The following is a 24608-nucleotide window of genomic DNA, read 5'->3' as shown; positions in this document are numbered from 1 at the left end:
ATATAGTACTTGTATGCATTTTTAAAACTTGTTTAAACTTTCTCAGCATTTCTGGGTCCTGGGTCCTATTTTTTTTTTACCTAATCAATGTTTTATTATATTTGTATTCCACTTTTACTCAAGGAAATTATAGTAATCTGAGATTGATGTATATGTTAGATTTATATCCCAACTTTCTTCCAAGAGTTCAAAGTGGAGTATATAACATCCCTTTCCTCAATCTCTCCTACCCCACAACAAAAAATTGGACTTGAACCTGTGACTTTCTTCTAAGCCTAGTCCAGTTATTTTAATCACTGTCCATATTGGCTCTCTCTCTATGCGTTTAGAACTTGTAGAGATGCACTAACCGCTGCCTTTCCCAGCCTGGTGGCTCCAGATGTCCTAGCACTGTAATTCTCAGAATATCATTCTGCACAACTGAAAGCCACTGAGTTGCCAAGCACTACATTAATAGTTTTCCCAGTTGCAATGTATGGCTGTGAAAGATGGACCATAGGAAAGGCTGAGCGCCAAAGAACTGAGGCCTTTGAACTATGGTGCTGGAGAAGACTCCTGAGAGTCCCTTGGACTGCGAGGCGATCAAACCGGTCAGTCCTAGAGGAGATCAACTCTGACTGCTCTTTAGAAGGCCAGATCCTGAAGATGAAACTCAAATACTTTTGCCACCTGATGAGAAGGAAGGACTCACTAGAGAAGAGCCTAATGCTGGGAACAATTGAGGGCAAAAGAAGAAGGAGATGACAGAGAATGAGGTGGCTGGATGGAGTCACTGAAGCAGTTGGCGTGAGCTTAAATGGACTCTGGGGGATGGTAGAGGACAGGAAAGCCTGGAGGAACGTTGTCCATGGGTTCGCGACAGGTTGGACATGACTTTGCAACTAACAACAACAACAATATTAATATATTTTGTCACCACTCCTGTCTGAAATAGTTCTTTGGATACACTACATAAAGTGATCATTCTTCAATACTGTAACTATCATTGATGTTTAATGTAGGACAATTCATTCTAATTGTTTTTTGTTGTAGCATCAAGCACAGAGGTCTGCCTCTCTGGACATACGCACTTTTGTATCAAAACCCTCCCCTCGCTTTTCATCCCTTCTTCCTAATACCTTGCTGTTGTTTCAGGGCAGTGGCTGGAATAAATACACCCTATACACCTTCAAGGGCTGGAGTGAATATTGTGGAAAGGCTGGAATCCATTCCTGTTTTTGATTATCAATTCTACTTCCAAGAGCTAGTGAGTACTATAATAAGACACACATTTGTACTACATAGGTGGAGGAATGAGGCTGTACTGGAATCCAAATTTGGAGTGATCGTCCCAGCTTAATTGGGTACTTTCTAAAGAATGATGAAAAATAGTTTGAGATTGATCCTAACATATAAGAAATGGAACATCTGACCGTGACTCATGATCAGAGGAAGAACAATAGAGAGTCTGCAAGGGAATCCTTAAATTTCAGGCTTTTTGTCTCCCTAGTCAGATATCCTATATAACAGTCAGCCAGTTTTAACATATACTTAGTGTAGAAGCATCTAGCTGACCTTGGCTAATCTCAAATAAATTAATCAGAGTGAGATCCACCTAGCAAAATAGTAGGATGTTCCAAAGCTGTAAGCTAGAGTAGGAAATAGAAAAATATCCTCAGAGAAGGTCCTTCTATATTGCCAAGGTTAGCTCTATACTTATTTATTAGTGAACAAATGGTTAAAAAATAAATCATACGAATCTGGCCTAACATATTTGCCATCCAACCTATTAATGTGGTCACCATGTAGTTATGGAAGTTTCAGGATGGGGCCAGGTTAGGGAAGGCTGAGAATTCTGGAGTGATGCTGTTTTAATATTTACTTGCTTTGTTTATTAGTATGTAAATATTATAATATCTCTCTCTCTCTCTCTCTATTAAACTGCCTAGAGAGGGCTGTAAAGCACTGTGAAGCGATATATAAGTCCAAGTGATATTGCTATTGCTAAATTAATGGAATGACTTAAATGTTCTAATTCTATTTGTACAGCTATAAATGAATCCTGATAGAAAAAGAAGGAGGGGTCTGAAATACTCACTGTCCCCACAGCACTCTACGTTACTGAAACTGCTAACCAATTTTATTTTGCATAATTTAGAACTTTTAGCACACTGGGCTGGAGGTTTTTCTTGGCAGTGAATGTGTGTTGGCAAATTGTAAAAGAGAGATTTAGACCTGAGAACTCAAGCCCAAACTTGCAAGGCTGCCATAAATTAATTCATTCTTTCTTTCTTTCTTTCTTTCTTTCTTTCTTTCTTTCTTTCTTTCTTTCTTTCTTTCTTTCTTTCCTTCCTTCCTTCCTTCCTTCCTTCCTTCCTTCCTTCCTTCCTTCCTTCCTTCCTTCCTTTTTTTTGCCTAATTGTAATTTTTGCAGACCACTGTAAAGTTGCTTCTCCAGCACAAAATGGCTAGTCCTGTCCCAGAAGCCTGTGCCAGACTTGGCTATTCCTGGAAAAAAGAGAGAGGGTTTTTTCCCCCCACTATTTGAAGATGAGATCCTGGTAGTTTCTGGGGGGTGGGGGCAGGGGTGCTATTCAGCAGGTTCTGGAGAACCAGTAGCGTAAATTTTGAGTAGTTCGGAGAACCGATGAATACCACCTCTGGCTGGCCCCAGAGTGGGGTGGGAATGGTGATTTTGCAATATCCTTCCCCCAGGAGTGGGGTAGGAATGGAAATTTTGTAATATCCTTCCCCTGCCATGCCCACCAAACCACGCTACGCCCACCAAACCACGCCCACAGAACCAGTAGTAAAAAAAAATTTAATTCCACCACTGGGTGGGAGGAAAAATGGGGACCTACATAGTGTATCAGGTACATCTTCCCTTGTATTAAATGACGAGAATAGAAGGAACTTCTAGACAACTAAAGTGCATTGCCTTGTCATTTTTCTCCATGCATTTAAGAAGACTTCCCCAGCCATCCATATTGAAAGCCATCCATATTGAAAGCCAATCTAAGTCCTCACTTGCATCCTACAGTCATATCTCATCAGCAATTCAGCGTGCAGAGTTAGGAAGAAATACTGCTGAGGCTGAGCACTGAATCATAGCCCCACTAGGCTACAGAGTAATCTAATTTAGCTTTGCAAGAGAAGACTCCATTAGTTAGAGATCAGAGAATGACGATATGGCTGCATTTGGGCAATTGAAAATTTGAGCCTCTTGGGTTCTCTTGGCCCAAAGAGACAAGGGGCTACAAATCTGTTCCTGACAGAGTCTATTTATTGAAGATTCTGATTGGCTTCTTTTCTTTGCTTCTTTTAAAATATACTAAATATTTGGTTTAAAAGCCAATTGTATAATAATAAAGTGGAGGATTGGGGACAATGGGCAAACTCTGTTCTGAATAGCATTCCACAAACGCATATAATCATTTTTATGCATGGCCAAAAAACAAGTGCAGGTACTGTTTTAAATATTGGTATAAGATAAAAGTTTAACAAATAAATTAAATGGATTTTTAAAATGATTTATTGATAAATATTGTATATAGTAAAACATTTGAAAACTCAAACTCATTACTTTCTTAGTAAATAACTTGTTTTTATAGCCATGGTTAAAAATTTGGCTGTCACCATTGTAATTTTAGGATTTTTGTCTGATAGTTAAATTTAACTAAATTCAGAAATGCATCCTCGTGGTCTTGATTTTAAAATAGGCCAGATAAATATCGTGCTGAAAAAATGCAATGAAATATGAGCCACAGTTTCAAAGTCAATACCATTACAGGGACAATGGCTTTGAGAGATGGGAAACTTTTGAAATCTGCTACGTAATATATTTGATGGTGACACATTTAATCTGGCTTTTCAAAAGGATTTTTTACATTTATTTATATGTAGCAATAGCAGTTAGGCCTATATACCGCTTCACAGTGCTTTACAGCCCTCTCTAAACAGTTTACGGAATCAGCATATTGCCCTCAACAATCTCGGTCCTTCTTTTACCAACCTTGGAAGGATGGAAGGCAGAGTCAATCTTGAGCTGGTGAGAATCGAATTGCTGGCGGTCAGCAAAATTAGCCTGCAATACTACATTCTAACCACTGCGTCACGACAGCTCCTGTAAACCACTGAGATAGAAATAGCTGAAAAGCATCATTGTAATTTATTCCAAAGGTCAGGAGTGAAGCCAGAGATTTGATTAGTAGAATAAGTATAGGTCTATGCCTAGATTGTCTGGGACTTGGGGCTCATGTGTTGGTATCAGAGGTGTCTACAGAGTATAGTTAAACAAATTTAAGATGGTGGCCATAACAAAGCAATCAAAGCTATGCCTGATTTTTAGATGTGTTTCAACAAAAAAAAAAAACCAGGTGCTTTGATTTCTCATTGTGGCTGTGTCCTCCTCCTTCTCCTCCAAATACTCTGCAGATGTGCTTGGTTGGGATGGAATCCAGAAGCCGGAAGTAAAATCTAGTTGTATTTAACTGACACAGATGATGCTTGTGCTTACATTGTGTGGTACCTTAGACTAGAGCTTTCGATAGCATTTAGCATTTACACTTATATACGGCTTCATAGTGCATTAAGACAGCGCTCTCTAAGCAGTTTACAGAGTTAAGATATTTCCCCCAATGATCTAGGTCCTCATTTTACCAATCTCGAAAGGATGGAAGGCTGAGTCAATCTTGAACCAGTCAGAATTGAACTCCTGGCTGCGGGCAGAGTTAGCCTGCAATATTGCATTCTAACCATTGTGCCACCACGGCTCCTAAATATTCCAAAAAATAAAATAAAATGACTGTGAAAAGTTCACTTCTCTTGGATAGAGAGAAACACTTGTTCATAAATGTGTCATAATTGCATGCATTCTTCTTTTCTAGGCCCAAATTACATATTTTTAGAAGTGCCTTGAAAATTTGAGCAAACTTCTGGATCACTTACAAAGGGCAAAATTCTATCAAGAATAGAAAACAATGAAGTCTTTTTATATGATTAATGAGATTGTCAGGGAGGCTAAGAAAATATAACTTCAGAAATGCTGTATGGAGATATTTATATCTCAAAAATGCACATTTTTCTTCTTTGTTTCCTTTTCTCTTTTATTAAATTAGGTAAAATGAAATCAACAAAGGCGTCCAGTTGCCAAAAGGATAGAGGCTGCCTTTTTTCTCAGATAGACAAAAGTGAAGGGAGCTGAGAAGGGCCTCTAAAGTCTGGTGCTAGCTATAGAAATAGCCCTGCTCTTTAAATGGGGCAAGGAACAGGAGAGGAATTGACGTAGATACAGTAGTGGCCAAAATTTTGGAATCCTTTTGGAAAAAGTATTTTTGTGAGGTTTGATGGCTAATAACACCATTTTGGGGGGGGGGGGGATTTCAAGATAATCATATTCCACTGCTGGAATGGCCTGGGAATAGCCCAGACCTTGAAAATTGAAAATATGTAGAGCGACTAAAGAAACTACCCAGCAATAAAACCCAGTTAATAGAAGCAATCATTCAATCTTGGTTTCACATTATAACAGCTGCAGAACTAAAAGACTTGGTTCACTCCATGGGAAGACGTTTTAAGGCTATAATTTATGCTAAAGGTTATCGAACTATGTATTAACTGATGTGATAATTTTTGTATATCTTGTTTTTCTAGGGATAATTTTTGTATATCTCATTTTTTCTACGTGTTTCACTTTTCTTCTTTAGACTGCAACTGCTATTCTAATAGCAAATCCTTCATAAAAGTTATTGCACTACATTATTGATTAACTTATCTTTCCATTGATATATAATTTTATGGTACTACTCCCAAAAAAAGTGGTGTTATTAGCTAGTTTTAGAAAATTTTTCCCAAAAGGTTTCCACAATTTTGGCCACTACTGTATGGACTTCAACTCCCAGAATTCTCCACCAGCATATCTGGCTGGAGAATTCTAAGAGTTGAAATCCACATGTTTTAAAGTCACCAATATTGAGAAACATTGTCTTAGATAGTGGATGCTGGGTGCCAGAGGAGGGGGGAAAAACTATTCAACTCCTTGCATTCCCTCAATGAGTGATTCAAATAACCTTTTTTCCCCCCCCTCTTATAGGGAGTTGCAGAGGCTGAACTGGAGAAAGATATAATCCGAACTCTGAAGATTGTGATCCGATCTAGCAGGAAGGAGGTCAGTCCTCTTGCATGAATGGTTTTGTCCCAAAGGGAAAAGAAGGGATCTCAGATGGTATTGGATGCTAAAAATCTGTAAAGAAGTACATTGGAAATGATGTTTTTGGACTAATTACGCTCTTTATCTTAGATTAGCACAAGTATAGCCGGAAATCCATTTTTCCATTGTCCAGGATAGGAATAAGGAGGTGCAACCTAGAATTCTTGGTGTATTTCTGGTTAAGAGAATATTGAAGATATTGGTTTCTCCATTTCAAAACAAAAACAACAGTCAAAATGTTTTATTCTTTAAATTAATCTTCAAAATAAAATGGTAAACCAAGATTCGATTTTTAAACAAAACCAGAATTTGTGCAGTTGGGGAACTGAAAACAGATTTCTAGTCTTAGCGTATGTGGGTTGGCATCATCTCTCTTTATCTCCAACAGATGACTTAGATTTAGAATAACTTCATTGTCACTTTGATGTACACTAATCGGCATACATTAAAATGAAATTTCATTGCATAGAGCTCTCAGAGGGTCACCACCTCCTATATAGACTACATAAAGGTGACAAAATAAATATTATGCATATACCTACATATATTATATGATACAGAAAAACAAGACAGTCTAGTTCGGATGTATACATTTACACGGCAAGAAAAATGATTCTTGCAAGTTTACCAGATGGATGGTATAGGGAACAAAGCTGTTACAGAATCTGGTAGTCCTGCTAGAAATAGTTCAAAACCTCCTCCCAAAGGGGAGCAACAGAAACAGACCGTAAACTGAGTGCGTGGGGTCTCTAACAATGCTTGGAGCTCTAAGCACATAGCGCTTATAAGCAGTATCCTGAATGACAGGAAGTGACCTTCCTATAATCTTCTTGGCTGTCCTTACCACTCTCTGAATGGACTTTCTATCTGAGGTACTGCTGCCACCAAACCAAACAGTGATGAAGTTTGTTAAAATGCTCTCAATTGTGCCTCTGTAAAAAGTGGCCAGGACAGAAGGAGGAAGATAATACTGTAGTAGTGAACTCAGGAGTATTCGACATAAAGGGTAGTGCTACTTGGCTGCTAATGCTACATGAATTAGACCGATTTGATTTAACTGGCACAATATTACACCAAATGCAAAATTAAGGACTTTTTGGATTAAAATCATCTTAACCACTGAAATAAAAACTGGTTCAATGTGTCTTCGTGGCTCAGTTATCAGCCTCCTCTGATCTGCCCTAAGCTTCCTCACTTTTGCCACATTTCATTCAAAATGTTTTCCTTACAGGATAAAATGGGAGGATCTTCTCTTAGTACAGCTGGAGTTAGAAAGCGAGGTAAGACATTGCAACCCCCCATCAATGGAGGTTAAATACTAATAATTTCAATTTTTTAAAATGGGATGGGAAAATTCTAGGGATCCAGAACTATAGATTAGACCGGGAAGTTAAAAAACATCTGAGAAGATGATAATGGCAAACCACATCCCATATTCCTGCCAAGAAAAACCTCATGGACACAAGAATTTGACCTGAGAGCGTATTTTACCCTTTATTTTTAAAATTATTCTCTTACCACATTGAAAATTGCAGTTGGCAGTGACTTCCATACAGGTTCTAAGTGCTGCAATCAAACCTTTGGGGGAACACAGTTATGCCTTCTTATTTAAATAATGTTACTTTGCTGATGCTGTCTCAGAAAGTCTTAACAATCCAGTTTTTTACTCTGAATTGGAGGGTTTCATGCATTGAAATAGGTAGCAAGACAGTCTGATCCAGTGCTAGGAGAGGGCACTTGCATTTTGGCTTCTACCTTTTGCAGGGAAGCCTTTTATCTGTTCTAAGGAGCCAAGCGCATTGGACAGCTCTTCCTGGAAGGCTTTGTGCCTCTGTGTCAGTGCCAGATAGTCTTAAAATGATTCAGGAAGAGAAAAATATTGATACTAAGCATGAAGTTTAAACAAGTGAAGGAGTTTATTATAAAAAGAGTTTCCTAGCTCAGATTTAAGGTCTCATTGTTTACATCTGAGGCAGGGGTGGGATTGAAAATTTTCAACAACCAGTTCACTGCCTGGTTGCTGGGTAGGCGTGGTCATGGGGTTGTGGCCTACCCAGCCTCCTGCATCACAGCGGCAGGGGGGTGTTTTCGCCCTCCCCACACTCCAGAGGCTTTCCTCGAGCCTCCAGGAAGGCGAAAATGGCCTCCCCTGGGCACCAGAGGCCCTCTGGAGGCCATAAATGGGCCCGTTTTCAGATTTCCAGTACTTCCGGTAGGCTCATTTTTTGCTCTCCCCAGGCTCTGGAGGCTTTCCTTGAGCCTCCACGAAGGCAAAAACAGCTCCCCTGGGCATCTGAGGCCCACCGGAGGCCAGAAACAGGCCCATTTCCAGACTTCCGATAGGCCCGTTTTTGGGCTTCCGAGAGCCTCCGCATGCACCCTGCACTTACCTGGCATCCAAAACTGGCTGCGTGGAGACTCCTGGGAGGGGAGGAGCAGGGTGGGCGGGGTCAGCCAGTCTTGGAACAACTGGTTTGGCAAACCAGATTAAAATTAACATCTGGTTCGTCCAAACTGGCCGAATCCCACCCTGATCTAAGGCAGCAATACTGCAATACTTCTCATTTTAATCTTTTCTGTGATGCAGGGGGGCTGTTTGTGGGACTTCCTGAAGACCCACCTCCAAGCTCTCTTCTTCCAGAGCCAATCCTCCAGTACTATGTACAACAATATCAAAAATCTGGATTCAGGTAATGCAGCTTTGGGTGTGTTTATTTCGGTTTTATTGGTGTGCTCAATACCCATATTATTAACATTGAAGCAATGATTTGCCAGTTTCATTGCTGGAGACAATGAATGGTGGTGGCCACTAGAATATATATGGGCAAATTTATGTAAGATAGTCTTGCCGGCAGAGGCAGCGTTCTGTTAGATATTCGCTGAGAACCAACCGTAGAGATTGGTAAACCATCATTCTCAAAAGAGGGGATCTCTGATTTACAACTGTTGAGCTGTGGAGAAGAGAGAGAAATTGTAGAGATATAAAAAAACAGGAATTCAAAAGTTCTCATAAAATTATTTTCAACCAATGTCATTTAAATTCAATGGCAGCTGGTTTTAATCCACGCAAGGGATAAATAAAACTGATTGTATGTGCAAATGCCATCTTGCTTAAATGTACCTTTAGGTCTCCTTCCTCTTTATTTTTGCTCCTGACTTTTTTTTCTCTTCTCTGCCTATCGCTTCCTTGAAGCAGGAAGCTGACCCAGCCAGGCGTTTTTAATGCAGTGCAGAATTTTGTGTTCTGTTGGGGGATGAGAGGAGAGCTAGGAAATGACAGGCAGCAGCTGCCAGAAAAGTTTTCTTTGCTTCCAGTGTCAGCCATGAAAAAAAAAAAAACTGCAAATGTTTCTCTCCAGTGTTACTGACAGTGAGTGAGGTGGTGGAAAATTGCCTTAGCTATATATGCTTGTATTGGGAGGACTCCGTATTTGGTGCAGATGCTTGAAGTTTGGTGGTGGCCCAAAAAAATGTATGCTAAGTCCTGGTTTTTTTTCTTTTTCTGCCTCTTTCAGGGGTCCACTGAACTGGTACCGAAACATGGAAAGAAACTGGTCTTGGGGTGCTTCTACCCAGGGCAGAAAGGTGAGGATTGAAGGCAGGGGTGGTATTCATTTACCTTCGCCTCTCCTTCTCCTGAAAGAGTTTAATCATGGCCAACATTGACTGATGTTGAGTAGAGTCAGATATGGTTAATACATAGATGAGGGAAATCCAGGAAATCCCAAGGCAATACTATAGGCTGGGAAGGAGAAACAAAAATCAGAAGGTGGTAATGACACATCAGTTCCATATTATTGCTAAGAAAATTAACAAAGACATACCTAAAAATCTGGCTCAGTTCAAGAGATACATTGACCTTCCCTGAAGGATCATAAGTTAAAGGCTCCTGGTAGAAATGAGCAAGGCTGAAATGAAAAATTGATCTGGCCATTCCAGACTATTGTTTTCTTTTTCTTGTTGTTTTCACACACAAATACTGCCCCTAGCTATTCACGCAAATGTATAGACATTAATACATATTTCTGTGATTTATATTGGGGAAATATTTGTTCATTCCAATCAAGGTTTTTTTTTTCTTTCAATGCATGCTGTAGGCAATGCATTCCTTTCCACTGTGGTATAGAGTAGCCCTTAGACTTGTAATTTCACGTACCTCTATTTAATAACTTTTGATTTACTCTCCTTGCTTGCCTATTGAAAGATTCTAAGAATCTTGAAGTAATTTTGATGGGTTCTTTGCATGTTTCTTTCCTAAACTCTTGAATATCAAACTTGTTTCAAGTCACTCAGCAATCTTCAGGTGAACTGAAAGATTCAATAGCAATAGCACTTAGACTTATATACCGCTTCACAGTGATTTTACAGCCCTCTCTAAGCAGTTTACAGAGTGAGCATATTGCCCCCAACAATCTTGGTCCTCATTTTACCCACCTCGGAAGGATGGAAGGCTGAGTCAGCCTTGAGCCTGGGTGAGATTCAAACTGCCAAATTGCAGTCAGCTACCTGCAGTACTGCATTCTAACCACTGTGCCACCGCAGCTCATATCCCAACTGTCCTATTCTTTATCCAACCCTGAGTTGCATTGCCTGTACTATTAGCATTTTTCTGATGTTCAATAATTCAAGGCAAGTATCTTTCCCATAAAACATTTCAAAGCTGTTATAGACTGTTTTAACAATTTCACTCTAGACTGTGCATCAATCAAGATTAAAAACTCATGTCTTTTCCTGGAAAGTCCCACATTCAACTTAATCAGATGCTATTATTTGGACTCTATCTATACTCTGAATCATATTTTCCCTTTGAATCCAGCCTTAGTTTGAAAGAGCAAATGAAAAAATATAAAATGGAAAGAAAAAATAAAACAGTAAAATTGAATGAAAGCTGCTTTTACCAGTTGCACAGCTTAATAGCCAGGGTTGTGTGGATTCTGTATTAAGTTATAAAAGCAGTGTAAGTTCTCTACCTAGCAAAGCCTTAATCATCTCATCAGCATCCCTCTTTGTCAAGCTACAAGATTAAGCTATTGTTTGGAATGACAAGAAGCTGTCATGGGAATGAGTTGAGCTTGCTTTGTGCCCGTGCCTTCTGGCAAAAATATTCTTCATTCAAGTAAGAGTTACCGTATTGGATTCCTGCAGGGATAGGAAATCATTTTGAATTAGTGGGCGCAGTCAAAATGCTGACAGCATGATGGGGAAATGATTGCCATGGCTTATTCACAAAATGGTGCTACATTGAGGTTGGATGAGTCATAAAATGTTCATTCCCGTGAAGAGAAATTAAGGAGGGGGGCTATCTGACTCTACAGAATGATCTCTGGCACCCCATCTTGCTTTTACCTTTTATTGGAAATAGTAGGCATATTTTCAGACATGGCCCTAGGTATGGTGACATGTAATTTTGTTGACCTTTGGATTACTGACTCATTAAAGCAGGGTTTACTTTTTTAGACACACCTCAGCCGGAAAAGAGATGGGGGTGTTTGAAGAAAATAGCTGACAGGTGCTCATGTGTGATCCAGATCACTTCTGAAATTTTCAAAGGCTCTATAGCAGGGATGTCAAACTCAAGGCCTGTGGGCCAGATCCGGCCTGTGGGGTGGTTAGATCTGGCCCACGGGGCTGACCTGGAAACAGCTAAGGACTGGTTCATGGTGCCTCTGCCAGTGAAAATGGAGCTCGGGAGCCCATTTTAGCTGGCAGAGTGCTCGGGCCACCACAGGAGTCCCCAACATGAGTGACGTCGAACTGGCCATGCCTATCCCAGTCCCCCAAGGTCAAACACAACCCTGATGCGGCCCTCAATGAAATCAAGTTTTACATCCCTGCTAGCCTTCTACTGTTGTCTTGTTTTTCCGGATTTTCCAGCCTCAAAAAATGTCTATGGCCCTGCTGATCAGATGCAATATATTAATCTTGTATCTGATGCAAGTCCAGTGAAGTTTATCCTTCAATACCATTTTAGTGTTTTAAAGTGCCACATGATTCCTAGACTATTGCTGAGGGAAGAGGGAATAACCTTGAAGGGCAAAGCAAGAGCCAATATTAAGACAAAGGGTCAAGATAAAAGAAAGCTAAATCTGGGGCAAAAATGTAAACCAAGAAAGTGTCTCAGAAAGGTTCATTCTCATAAATATAAGGGAAGGAAGAGGTAAGTGCATTCAGGTTTGCAATATTCTATTACTACAGCTGTATAATACAAGTAGGGTTGGCCTACTCTTTAGTTTCTTCGTCTGGTCTACCTTGAAGGGCTGACACCTCACTTGCAAACATAGCTGTTTGGGGGGAATTTGCACTACAACCATAAATCTTCCTTTCTAGATCTTTATGAGCAACTTTACAGTGACTTTGGTCTCCCAAGAGCAATTTCTTCAAATTTGACCGCTGCCTTGTACTTCAGCTTCTTCTGCTCTGCCCATCTCTAAGAAAGCTCCTAATTTTTGTCAATATATTAATATATAGCTGTTACCATGTAGCTGAAGTGTTCATATGTGTCACAGTTTGCTGATCACCACTGCATATGGCTTCAAATCTCCATTCATCTCTAAATCCACAGATCACAGTTCCTGCCCTGATGGTCACTGCTGGAAAGGACAGAGTTCTCAGTCCAGAAATGAGCAGGCACATGGAGAAATGGGTGAGTTTCCATAATTAAAACAAATACAATAAATCAGAGACAATAAATCAATGTCTGTCTACACTGAATTCTTCTATTTCATTTCATGGAACGGAGTTGAAGGAATTCTTGTTACTGGAAGTGCTGCAGCAGTTCAAGGTCAAACAATGCTTTTTCTTTCTTTCTTCCTCTCTGTTTTGAGATTTGTCAGATTTGAAAATCATGCACTGCTTTTGAAAATTTGCAGTGTGGAAGACAGGGTGATATGAGAGTGCCTTTTACCTCCTGGTTTGTCTTCTCGTAAAAAGTCATCCCAACTTTTCATTTCACTGTATTTTAATTTCGTTCTTGTGTTTAAGAAATACCAACTAAATAGTGACTCCTTAGTTATTACACATAGGTTTAGGTTTCTTGAGACAGGGAAAAAACTCAAGAATACCACTAAATTAGGGTTATTTGACATCTCATTGTAGATGAGATGACACAATTCCTGACTGACATATCTTGTCATAGCCAAGGGACCTTTCCTGTTTCACAAAATAGCAAAATAGTTTCAATTGGCCATGGCCTGTACCTTTTCTTCTTCCTAGTTGGCCATGGTGTATACTTTTTTCTCCCCCTAGATTCCACAATTGACTCGTAGCCATATTGAAGACTGTGGGCATTTCACACAAATGGAGAGGTAAGTAGTGCTGAGAGATAAATTGAAGGAGATAGATAGATGATAGATAGATAGATAGATAGATAGATAGATAGATAGATAGATGCAAATAATTTACTTTAAAATGCATGCCTGTAAAAAACACATTAGCTTATTATTCTGAATAAGTTGTTGAGATTCGTTATTAAATGATCTGCATCAACATTCCCTTCAAATTCAAATTAAGTAGTCTTGAGAAATTCAAGGGGGGAGGCAGGTTGTCCCAGCATGAACCAATTTGATCTGCATCTCCAAAATAATACAATGATGATAACTTAAGTTATTCACTGGCATTTTTGGTGTCAGGCATAAGAAATCAAGAGACAAAATTCAAAAGCACTTAAAAGTTTATTTCATGCTACCTATTCACAAGAATCTGATCTACTAGCGGTCAATGAAAATTGGCACCAGAAAAGAGTCAATGGACTTCAAAAGGGACTTAGATCTCTTACAAGGGTGTAACAACTCCAGATTGATGATGTCTTTGATCCCATCCTCAGGCTCAACCTGGTCATCTCCTACATTTAGTTCCTGAATATTCCAATTCAATCTTCCACTCAAAACACACATCCTAATATTTTTATAATTTTGGGGAGAAATTTCATTTAGAAATGCCCATGTGAACGCATTTTAAAATATATATTTAACTGTTAATACCTTTGGATTGCACTTTTAAAAATATCACCAACTAAAGTGGAAGTAGGATGAAATGCATTTACTGAATGAACATATAAAAAGGAATGTGAATGTAATTTTTATTAAGTTTAATTACAATAATAACTAATAGAGTTATTATTGTAATTAAATAACAATAATAACTAATAGAGTTATTATAGAGCCGAGGTGGCGCAGTGGTTAGGGTGCAGTACTGCAGCTACTTCAGCTGACTGCTAGTTCAGCAGATCAGCAGATCAAATCTCACCAGCTCAAGATTGACTCAGCCTTCCATCCTTCCAAGGTGGGTAAAATGAGGACCCAGATTGTTGGGGGCAATATGCTATTTAGTATACTGTCTTTGGTGTAAGCCGCCCAGAGTCCTCGGAGAGTGGGCGGCATAGAAATATGAATAAAAATAAATAAATAAATAAATAAATAAATAAATAAATAAATAAATAAATAAATACCAACTAAACTTAAGGAAAGAAAAGAGAATGGAAAGAAAAAATAAAAAGTCCAGGAAAAATGAAGAAAAGGAAAAGAAAGAATATAATAAAAAAGAAAAGAAATATCTAAAGTGATTTACAACTTCCATTACTAGTATAACTCTTCACCTCCTATAAGATTAAAGACCAATGTCTCTTCCTCCCAAATCCCATCCCTTATCTATAAATAAATCAATAAAACATTAATTTAAAAAGGATCTGAATACAAATGTCACCAGTTCAGAAATCCAGCCAAGGGCACCAGAGGTTGTTAGGAATGGAACTCCAACGGTTTTCATATGTACAGTATCTTGAAGAGCAAGATTTAAAGTAAATAAAAGAAATCTGGAATTGGAATCTGGAACAAACAAGACAGAATTGGAAACTGAATTATGTGTAACTGATAAGCCTTTACAGGTAGGCCTTGATTTACGACCCATTGCTTAGCAACATTTTGAAGTTACAGCAGCCGGTCCAAAAATCTATTTATGGCCTGGTCCTGAAGTTAAGCCAATGCAGCACCCACATAGTCATCTGCCTTTACAACCAACCAGAGGGACATTGCAGGGATAAAGATACCTCTTTCAAGAGCTGAGAACTGTTTACTGTTGCTAAACATTTCAGATTCTTGGTCCATCTAATCCAGGGGTGTCTTCAAACTTTTCAGTCTGAGAGCCACACTGGACAGTTTGCAAACATTCAAAGGCCGGGGAAGAAAAATCTATTTTATAAATAAATGAATAAAATTTAATTGAATGAATATATTTGATCCCCACAATAGGCAAATGCCTACAAAAGTTGAAGGAGTTAGCAGAGATGACTAAATTGACTGCTTTGATAAAAGGAAAAAACCTACATGCTTTTTGTTTCTACTTGGAAACAAGTAGACTTTGTGCTTGATTTTGGGTTTTACCGATTAGATAGATTTGTTGATATAGAAATGGCTAGTTTATACTATTACGTAAAAAGTAAAAAGGTGAGATTTGATGTTACTATTTATTTTACTGCACCAAAGGGAGTCAGAAGTCAACCCCTTTTCTTTCTTTTTCCCTTTCCCTTCTTTTCTACACTCTTCCCTTCCCTTTTCTCTCCCCTATTTTTCCTAATATATATATATTATTTTGCTCAATGTACTATGATTCACAACAACAGCAAAAAAGAAATAAGACAATTACAAAGAAACAAGGCTGTCCTTGTTCAGAGAAATGATATAAGAAAAATGTCAAATATTAGCAAAGAAAAATAGAGAGAAGCTATGCTAGATAAGGCCAGTACCCAACTGGTCCAGATCCCTCCTCCCCCCTCAAGCAAAAGAAGCAATCCTCCAGCTGGCATCCTTTTCTCCATACACCCAGCTCTGAGCCAGTTCGGATGGGACTTTGTTTGCATGGGGGGGTGGGGGGGATGATCCAAGAGGGAGCCCCTCTCTGGCAAAGGAAACAACCCTCCAGCCGGCTCAGAGCTGGTGCAAATTTTAAAAGTGAAAAAAGCTGGTGCAAATTTTAAAAGTTCAGCAACCCTCCACTGGCTCACAACACACACACAAACACCATCACAGAAATCAAGGGAATCCTATTTTCCTTTCCAAACATGGTGAATACAACCTTGCTTTCTCCCCCTGCGCTGTTTGGAAAGGATCAGAGCACAAAACATGGGATGAGCTGGCAGGCTTGAAGGAAGCTTCTGGAGGGCCAGTTGTAGCCCATAGGCCAGAGGTGGGTTTCAGCAGGTTCTGACCACTTCTGGAGAACCGGTAGCGGAAATTTTGAATAGTTCGGAGAACCAGTAGTAAAAATTCTGACTGGCCCCGCCCCCATCTATTCACTGCCTCCCAAGTCCCAGCTGATCGGGAGGAAATGGGGATTTTGCAGTATCCTTCCCCTGGATTGGGGTGGGAATGGAGATTTTACAGTATCCTTCCCCTGCCACGCCCACCAAGCCACACCACACCCATCAAGCCACGCCCACAGAACCGGTAGTAAAAAAATTTGAAACTCACCACTGCTGTGGGCCATAGTTTGGAGACTCCTGATCTAATCCAAGACTGAGATCTCCAAGGTTTTGGACAGAGATGTGTGTATGTTTGTATATGTATGCAAACATGCATGTAAGCAGTGTTACAGATCACCCAAAACTTTTATCAAAGACTCCTGTATGTTAAGGCATTCTGTGCCCCTGTGTGCAAACTGATGTTTTATTTATGCCATAAAATCTTTTGTCTCGTTCCGTCTACCCCTTTCCTGCTCTATTGTTCACCTGCTTTTTATAAACTGCCATCTTCTTAATGTCATGGCAGTTCATTTTTTTAAAAAAAGAATACTATGAAAAAGGCCTTTACGTGAGATACTGGCTGAAATTACATAATTACACTTTGGTAGCGTTCCTACACAAAGGATGATAAATTCAAATAAAGAATGAATAAACTTCAGTAGGAAGATGAATTATTTTAGTTTCTCGTAAGAATCAAATGTGCCTTTCTCTCACATCCCACATTTTACAACATGGTTTAAAGTATCACCAGTTAAGTAGGATGTAAAAATATGCTTATAAGAAGTGGGTGAGGGAGCATGAGGGACAAACTGAATGGTGAAGGGCATGCAACTGTATTGCCACCTGTAGGCAGAAATACCAAAATGCTGTAAGTTTAGGTACCTTTAAAAATGGATTGATTTGACTAGAATCCGATTCAATCAAATGGAGATTGGATTCTTCTTGTAGTTCTTTTTAGCTTCTTCTTACTTGACACTTTTTCTCTAGTCCCAGATTTGGATAGGGACTTTCTGTGGAGTCCTTGGTTGTTTGCTTGCAGATATTTCATTACCTGACTAAGTAAACATAATCAGTGCTAATGTGTGTATGGGGTTTGCTCCCTGTTTATATAATATAGTAGCTTGCTTTGCCAGTATCAGTAAGGGTGTGGCTTTCTCCTTGGCAGTGCCTTGATTACTGTTTTGGTTTCTGTTTGATTGTCTGGTGTTAATCTCTGCTTATTTGGTAATCAGTTGCTGGAGAAGATGTGTTCTGGTCATTTTTATTTCTTTCTTAGCTTTTTATTGCCTCTTTTTAATGGTTTGCAAATGTGGTTTGTCTCTATGTGTCTGTTGATGACTGATTTGTCTGAATGCCAAGCTTCCAGGAATTCCCTATCATTTTGGGGTTTAGTTTGGTCTACAGTAGTCAGTTTCCCAGTTGAAACTATGGTTGAGTCTGTCTATGGGTTGTGAAATTAAACAACTTTCATCCTGACAGCTCCTTGATGTTCATGGTTGAATTCTGCTAATTTTCTGCCTGTCTGTCCTAAATAATGGCTGCTACAGCCCGTACACTGTATTTTGTAGATGAGTTCTATTTTCTGTTCTTCAGCTATGGGTCTTTTCATTTACTTAAAATGTTTTCTAGGGCTTTAGTTGCTTTGTCACACTGTGTGACAGTAATCATCTGTTAATAGTTTCTGATGGATGGCACTGTTATCCCTTTCATAGCTTCTGTTGATTTTGCTATGGTGACTTGAGTGATCAGGTACTTTTTGATAAATTTGTGTGGTTATCCATTTTGTTGGAAACAACAGAATCTCTCTGCAATAGAAGCTGGGCAGGCTTCAGTATTACAAAGCCTTATATATGCATAGTTCAAGCTTAGAAAATATGGCTAGTAAATCTCTTGAGTTCTTCTTGTTCCAACCACTTGTCCTAATTGAAAGTGTTTAATAAAGTCTGCCATATAACTTGCTTTATTTATGTGAAAGATTTCCTTGGCTGCTATAGCAAATTATTTGTAAAAATAATAAAGGCAGGATACAAATAAATAAATAAAAAATAGAGCAAGGATTTACTTTAGTTATTGCTTGCTGGATAGTAGGTAGAATGCTGGCCAAATCATTATAGAGTTAGAAGTAGCAAATCCCATTCCCAACCCTGAAAAGAATTAAATCATTCAATTTTAGTATTCAGAGGAAATCCAGGGAGAAGGAATTACGGACCAGTTTTGTCTGAACTTAGAGACAAATATCGATTCTATGTGGAAATGGACAATAGGGCAGAATTTTGAGGGCAATAGCCAGCCAGAAGACTGAAAGTCTGATTACATCCAGGGCAATTTCTTATATTGATGCTCAAAAGCTAGCATATTCATGTTAATGTAGAGATTATGTTAAATGGGTTAATATATAGAAAATGCAAACGTCTAAATAAATAATGTTCCAAAATTGGTGTAGCCAGGTATTTTCCATTCATACTCTGCATTCTGACATTCAGGTTTTTCTTTTGAGGATCAAATGAGAAAAGGCTCATTTTTTTAATACCATATTGAGATTCCAGAGGAAAGGCAGGATGTAAATGTAATGCAAATCCAAATTCAATCTGAATACTAGTCACACATTGGGAAAGGAAAGTAGACATGACAGGTTTTTGGTTTTGTTTTTGTTTTTGTTTTTTGCAATTTTGAGCAAAACATATGCTTCACTTCGATAAAGGTTTAGAGAGCAGCATTTCCAGCCTGTAACCTTCTAAATGTGCTGAATGTCAATTCCCACTTTCTCCAATCATCATAGCTGACGGGGGGGCATTCTGAGAATTGAAGTCAATTAATCTGGAAGGATCCAAGCAGAAAGTTGGTTTATAATTCAGTTTTCAGTCACCACAGTGGATCAGATCTCTTGTTCTTGTATATGGTCTTTATTTCTCTGGATGCATGAGAAAATAAGACTAATAAACTTGCAAAGAATCAGACAAACGTGACTTCACATTAATTTGGGTTCTTTGGGCACTCAGTTCAGTTTTCCCTCCCATGAGTATCTGCGCGTGCAAATACACACATTGCAAAATACCTGCCTTGCCAACATGTATTTTCTCTGCAGGCCTGCAGCTCTGAACAAAATCCTGATCGAATGGCTGGAAGAAGTTCACAAAAATGCTTCGTTGCAAACAACCGCCAAACTTTGAAGAGGATTTCAGACCACAAATTGGCTAACCGTTAGCCAATTCATTTATGGAAGGAGGAAATAATTCATAAGATAATTGGTTATGGAGCTCTCACAGTGCTTTTGGAATTAATATATATATATTTGGTTGATCTTTGAAAAATTCAGTGCATTGGAAAGTGTTAGTTATGATTCATATAAAATGGAGTTTTAAAAAATAGCCTAAACAGAATGCTGAAAAGATAACCATGCTGAGATTATGTTATCCTTTGATAGCTATCCTTTTGATTATTTTGAGCCAGAGAGAGAGAAAATTAGAAGGAAATTCGTAATGGCCCAGCTCTGTTCACACATCATTTGGACCATGATTTATTTAAGCAGAGATTACTGAATGGATCACAATTGGATGGGCTCATGTAGTATACTGTGTCCAAACCAAATAGTACTGCCCTTTAGCATAAGGTAAGAGCCGTGGTGGCACAGCAGTTGGATATGCAGTATTGCAGAATAACTCTGCTCATTACCAGGAGTTCGATTCTCACCAGCTTATGGTTGACTCAGCCTTCCATCCTTCCGAGGTCGGTAAAATGAGGACCCAGATTGTTGGGGGCAATATGCGAACTTTGTAAACCGCTTAGAGAGGGCAGTAAAGCCCTATGAAGTGGTATATAAGTCTAAGTGCTATTGCTGATTTGTGATCCGGTTATAATTTCCCTAACATATTGGAATCAAGTTTCAATCCTAATTTGTGGGCATCTTAAATCACAGCTTCTCAGTTCAGATGGATCTAAAAGGGATTTAACAAACTCAGGATGCATCATCTGAAGCAGGCACAAAAACGTTTGTTTAATGCTGTGATTGGGGATGAGGTTGCTCTCCAGATGTTGGTATCAGTTTTATTATGATAGACTTTTTGGGCTGTGGCAGATGGGAGTTGTGCTTAGAAAGGTCTGGAGAGTCATAACCCTGAACTCGGGTGAAATCCAGGTTCTGACAGGTTCTGGAGAATCGGTAGTGGAAATTTTGAGCAGTTTGGAGAACTGGCAAATACACCTCTGGCTGGCCCCAGAGTGGGGTGGGAATGGAGATTTTGCAATATCTTTCCCCAGGAGTGGGGAGGGAATGGGGATTTTGCAGTATCCTTCCCCTGGAGTGGGGTGGGAATGGGGATTTTGCAGTATCCTTCTGCCACGCCCACCAAGCCACATCAATCCACACCCACAGAACCGGTAGTAAAAAAAATGGATTTCATCACTACCTATACTGGACTTTCTAACTGTGGTATTCAGTTTAACTTCATGATTATGAACTTTCAAGTGTATGTTTTGCAACAGTTTGTGTTCATTTCTAAAAAGATACTATTGATTGGAGTTTTTCAAATTGTGTTCCACTGGAACCCTAGGTTTTCACAAGAAATTGATGGGGTTTGGCAAGAGAATGAGGAGAAAAATTCATTCAAACGTGGCTAAATTTCTACCACTGGAATTCCTGGGATTAAAAAATTGAACATGCCATATGTCTACTATTCATTCAAGCAATTGTATTTTTTCCTGGGATCACAGGGAGAAAAGATGGCTCCATCAAAGAGCTGCAGACTGATTTGCGCTTCTGCATGTTCCAATCCCCTCTTTTGTGAATTGAACCTGAAGCACTATATGCATGTGTTGTGTGTAGCCATGTTAAGCAAGCACTTTGAGAACCCGAAACCCTTCTGAATTTCTTGTACAAAGTAGAAGGACATGAAACATAAACAGAAATATTTCTTTGCATACTTTGCAAAAAAGTATGGATGCTGTTTCTTTCAGCTCAGGTTGGTCTGTATTTTTCAGCAGAGATTTTAAATAGGGGGATTTGGTACTGATATCAGATTTTTTTTTCCTGCATATTGGTGTGCTTTGGTACTGCTGAGAAAATAATTGGTTTCTGAAGAAGCAATTTTAAGAAGGGTGGAATTCTGGGAAGTGAAGTCCACCCATCCTTAAATGAACAATGAGAATGGTTAGAAACTCTCTTCAGTCTCTTATTGGTTTTGGATGAGCTCCCAGATTTCATACTGTTTGAGGAATTTTGGAAATTGAAGCCCACCCATCTTAAAGTTCTCAAGGTCGAGAAACACTGATTTAAGGCAATCACAAGCTGGCTTGGAATTCTGGGACAAAAATAATGGAATAGATTTGAGATCTTTTTTACATACCAATATGTGCCTTGCTACAGAATAAAGCCCCTTGTCTTCACTGAGTGTTACTCTAAGGCAGGGCTGTCAAACACATGGCCCACAGGCCGGATGTGTCATGAGCTGGCCACACCCACGCCCGGTTTAGTGAAGGGGAAAAAAGTCCTGATGCGTCACATGATGCCGCCGTGACAATGCGAGTTTGACACCCCAGCTCTAAGGCGACCCCAGAAAATGCCTGGTCAGCACTTGAGTGGTACATTCTTGGGTATGCGGTTATCTGGTATTACTTGTAGAATACTAATCAATAGAATAAAGTTTTGGAAACAGTATTCTTGTGTTCTTGAATAAAGTTTGCTGCAGAGAGAAATGGATCTACAATACATTCATTCCTAGAGGCAGTTCCAGGGATTTACTGATGACTTAAGAACATAATATTTGACTATCTTGGTTTGCTTCAGTGTCTAGTTTCTTATATCCTATGGTGCAAGGCCATAGCGATGGTTCCTTGCTTTTGACCTCTTATGCCTGTCAAACTATATGGGATCAAAATCAAAGCTTTTGAATTAAGTATTCCTTTTGCAATCAGAGTTCTTTTCCCTTGTCTGTAGCAATCTGTTGTCTTTCTGCTAGAATACTTATTATGCAAGATGCTTAAATCATAAAGTGAGCAATGGAGCAAGAAGGTACCAGAGTTGACACTAAATTATATTTTATTTCAGCAAAGGTTCACAACTAACACAGTGTCAAAAGATTCAGGGTAAAAATTTACCAGATATACATACAGTGCATAATACAAAATTTAAAAATTGTGCTGGAGTTCATATGTTGGCAGTTCTATGTTCTGGCCCTTATCCAGCTATCAGTTCAAACAGGTGAAGGGCACACAGGTTAAAAGTCCATTTTACAGTAGGCATTGTATATAGTGGATAGTCTTTTCACATATCACCTTGGTTGTCTTGCTCCTCATGCTGAAGGCTACTCAGAGAAATAAATGTTGATGGTGGATTAACAAAACAAAAACATTAGACATCTTTCATAATGCAGCAGGAGTTCAGCATTGTCACCCAATTTAACTTTAGCCACATCTCAATTCCTCTATTACCAAGTAAGGGATAAACAAAGAGATGTTCACTGATGGCTACCATAAATGTCAAGATGCATGCAGAACATAAGCAGAATTTTCTTGCACTGGCTACTTCAACCATTTGTTTTCAAGCCATAAGGAAATGAGACATTAAAATCATGTGTGAGCCCATCAGATTCTTTAGATTGCTACTGGTGAACACTGACGGGTATTTGTTATGACTATCATTCTTGATATCCTTGTAAAATTTGACTTCAGGTGGTGATTAGATACTGACATCTAGTGAATAAAACCTCGTCATCAATTGCGCCTCTTGAATTCCTTCTGAAATGAGAAATGTTCTTTAAAAGTTAGCATTCTTTAAGAAGACAAGGATTCTTGTTATTAGAGTCCTTTAACCTAGTATCTGGCCTCTAATAGACCATCAGGCTCGGTTCCTAATATATCCAATGCCTATTTTGTGGACTCTGTAATCTACTCTCACTTATGCTGACAAAATTGTACGATGAAATAGGCAGTTTTTCAAGAACTATCATGACGATCATGTATGTTAAGCCACCAACAAGCTTGATAAATCTGTGTTACTTCAAAAAAAAAAAAAGTGAAAGGAAAAACCAGCAGGCCTAAGAATGTTAAACTCAAGACCCCAGGGGGTACGGGCGGCCCTCCTGAGCTCCATTTTCGCTGGCAGAGGGTTGCAGGAGGCTGTTGTGGCTGAAAGCTGAGCTTGCAAGGGCTGTGGGTGGCCCTCCTGAGCTCAGTTTTTGCTGGCAGAGCACTCAGGCCACCACAGCCCCTCCCCCCGACATGAGTGACATCAAGCTGGCCACGCCCACCCTGGCCAATGGTGGTTTCAAAATTTTTTACTACCAATTCTGTGGACGTGGCTTGGGCGTGGTGTGGCTTGGTGGGTGTGTGGCTTGGTGGGCATGACAGGGGAAGGATATTGTAAAATCTCCATTCCCTCCCCAATCCAGGGGAAGGTTACTGCAAAATCCTCATTTCCTCCCGATCAGCTGGGACTCGGAGGCAGAGAATAGATGGGGATGGGGTCAGCCAGAGGTGGTATTTACCAGTTCTCTGAACTACCCCAAATTTCCGCTACCGGTTCTCCAGAACTGGTCAGAACCTGCTGAAAGCCACCTCTGACCCCGGCCCATTGAGGTAAACACAACCCTGATGTGGCCCTCAATGAAATTGAGTTTGACACTCCTGCTATAGAGGGTACAGGCAAATTGCAGTGGGGAGGGGCTTGAATTTTAACATAAGCGGAGAAGAACATTGGTTTGAAAGAAATCAACAGCAATGACAGGATAGTTAATAATTCATTCACCAATGGGGGATTGGGGGGGGCACTAAAATGTATCTCTCCGTTCTGTTTATCTTCCCCCAAATGGGAAAAAATAAGTCAAACCTGGATCCTTTTTTTTTTCTTCAACAATTTGAGAGGAAAAAGTAACGTGGAATGAGATGCACAAGTGGAGAAAATCTGGCTTTTCATGGTCAGGGGGAAAGTATGAAGATTTTACATACAATTATGGGAAAAAGGAAAGAGTAGAGCACTCTCTTATATATAATCTTTTATTATATTCACAGTATTAAGCAAAACATCACAAAAAAAAAAAGGCCCGGATTGAGCCCAACTCTTGAGCTTTAATAAATGGATATACTCTCAATTATTCTGTCTTAAGATCACTGAACTGTCAGTACTTCTACTCAGGGGTGGGTTCTACTTACCTTTACTACCGGTTCACATCGTGCCCGCATGTGCAGATCACC

General features: G+C 39.4%; 1 protein-coding gene across 1 annotated transcript in view; it reads left to right on the top strand.

The window, feature by feature from the left end:
- EPHX2 (epoxide hydrolase 2) overlaps nt 1–22104 on the top strand; it is a 63295-nt gene extending 41191 nt beyond the window's left edge. Inside the window, exons 12-19 of the mRNA XM_034421242.3 lie at nt 1135–1246; nt 6071–6145; nt 7419–7467; nt 8775–8877; nt 9703–9772; nt 12750–12830; nt 13433–13491; nt 19507–22104. Coding sequence (XP_034277133.2) covers nt 1135–1246; nt 6071–6145; nt 7419–7467; nt 8775–8877; nt 9703–9772; nt 12750–12830; nt 13433–13491; nt 19507–19591 — 634 coding nt within the window. The 3' untranslated portion in view covers nt 19592–22104. The remainder of the gene's footprint in view (nt 1–1134; nt 1247–6070; nt 6146–7418; nt 7468–8774; nt 8878–9702; nt 9773–12749; nt 12831–13432; nt 13492–19506) is intronic.
- Nucleotides 22105–24608: the final 2504 nt, after the last annotated feature.

Source organism: Pantherophis guttatus, chromosome 1 (assembly GCF_059756535.1).
Source record: "Pantherophis guttatus breed Tessera chromosome 1, ASM5975653v1, whole genome shotgun sequence".
In the NCBI taxonomy this organism is placed as follows: domain Eukaryota; kingdom Metazoa; phylum Chordata; class Lepidosauria; order Squamata; family Colubridae; genus Pantherophis; species Pantherophis guttatus.
Note: the sequence above shows the minus strand (reverse complement) of the source record. Positions and strands in the feature narration are given on the sequence as shown.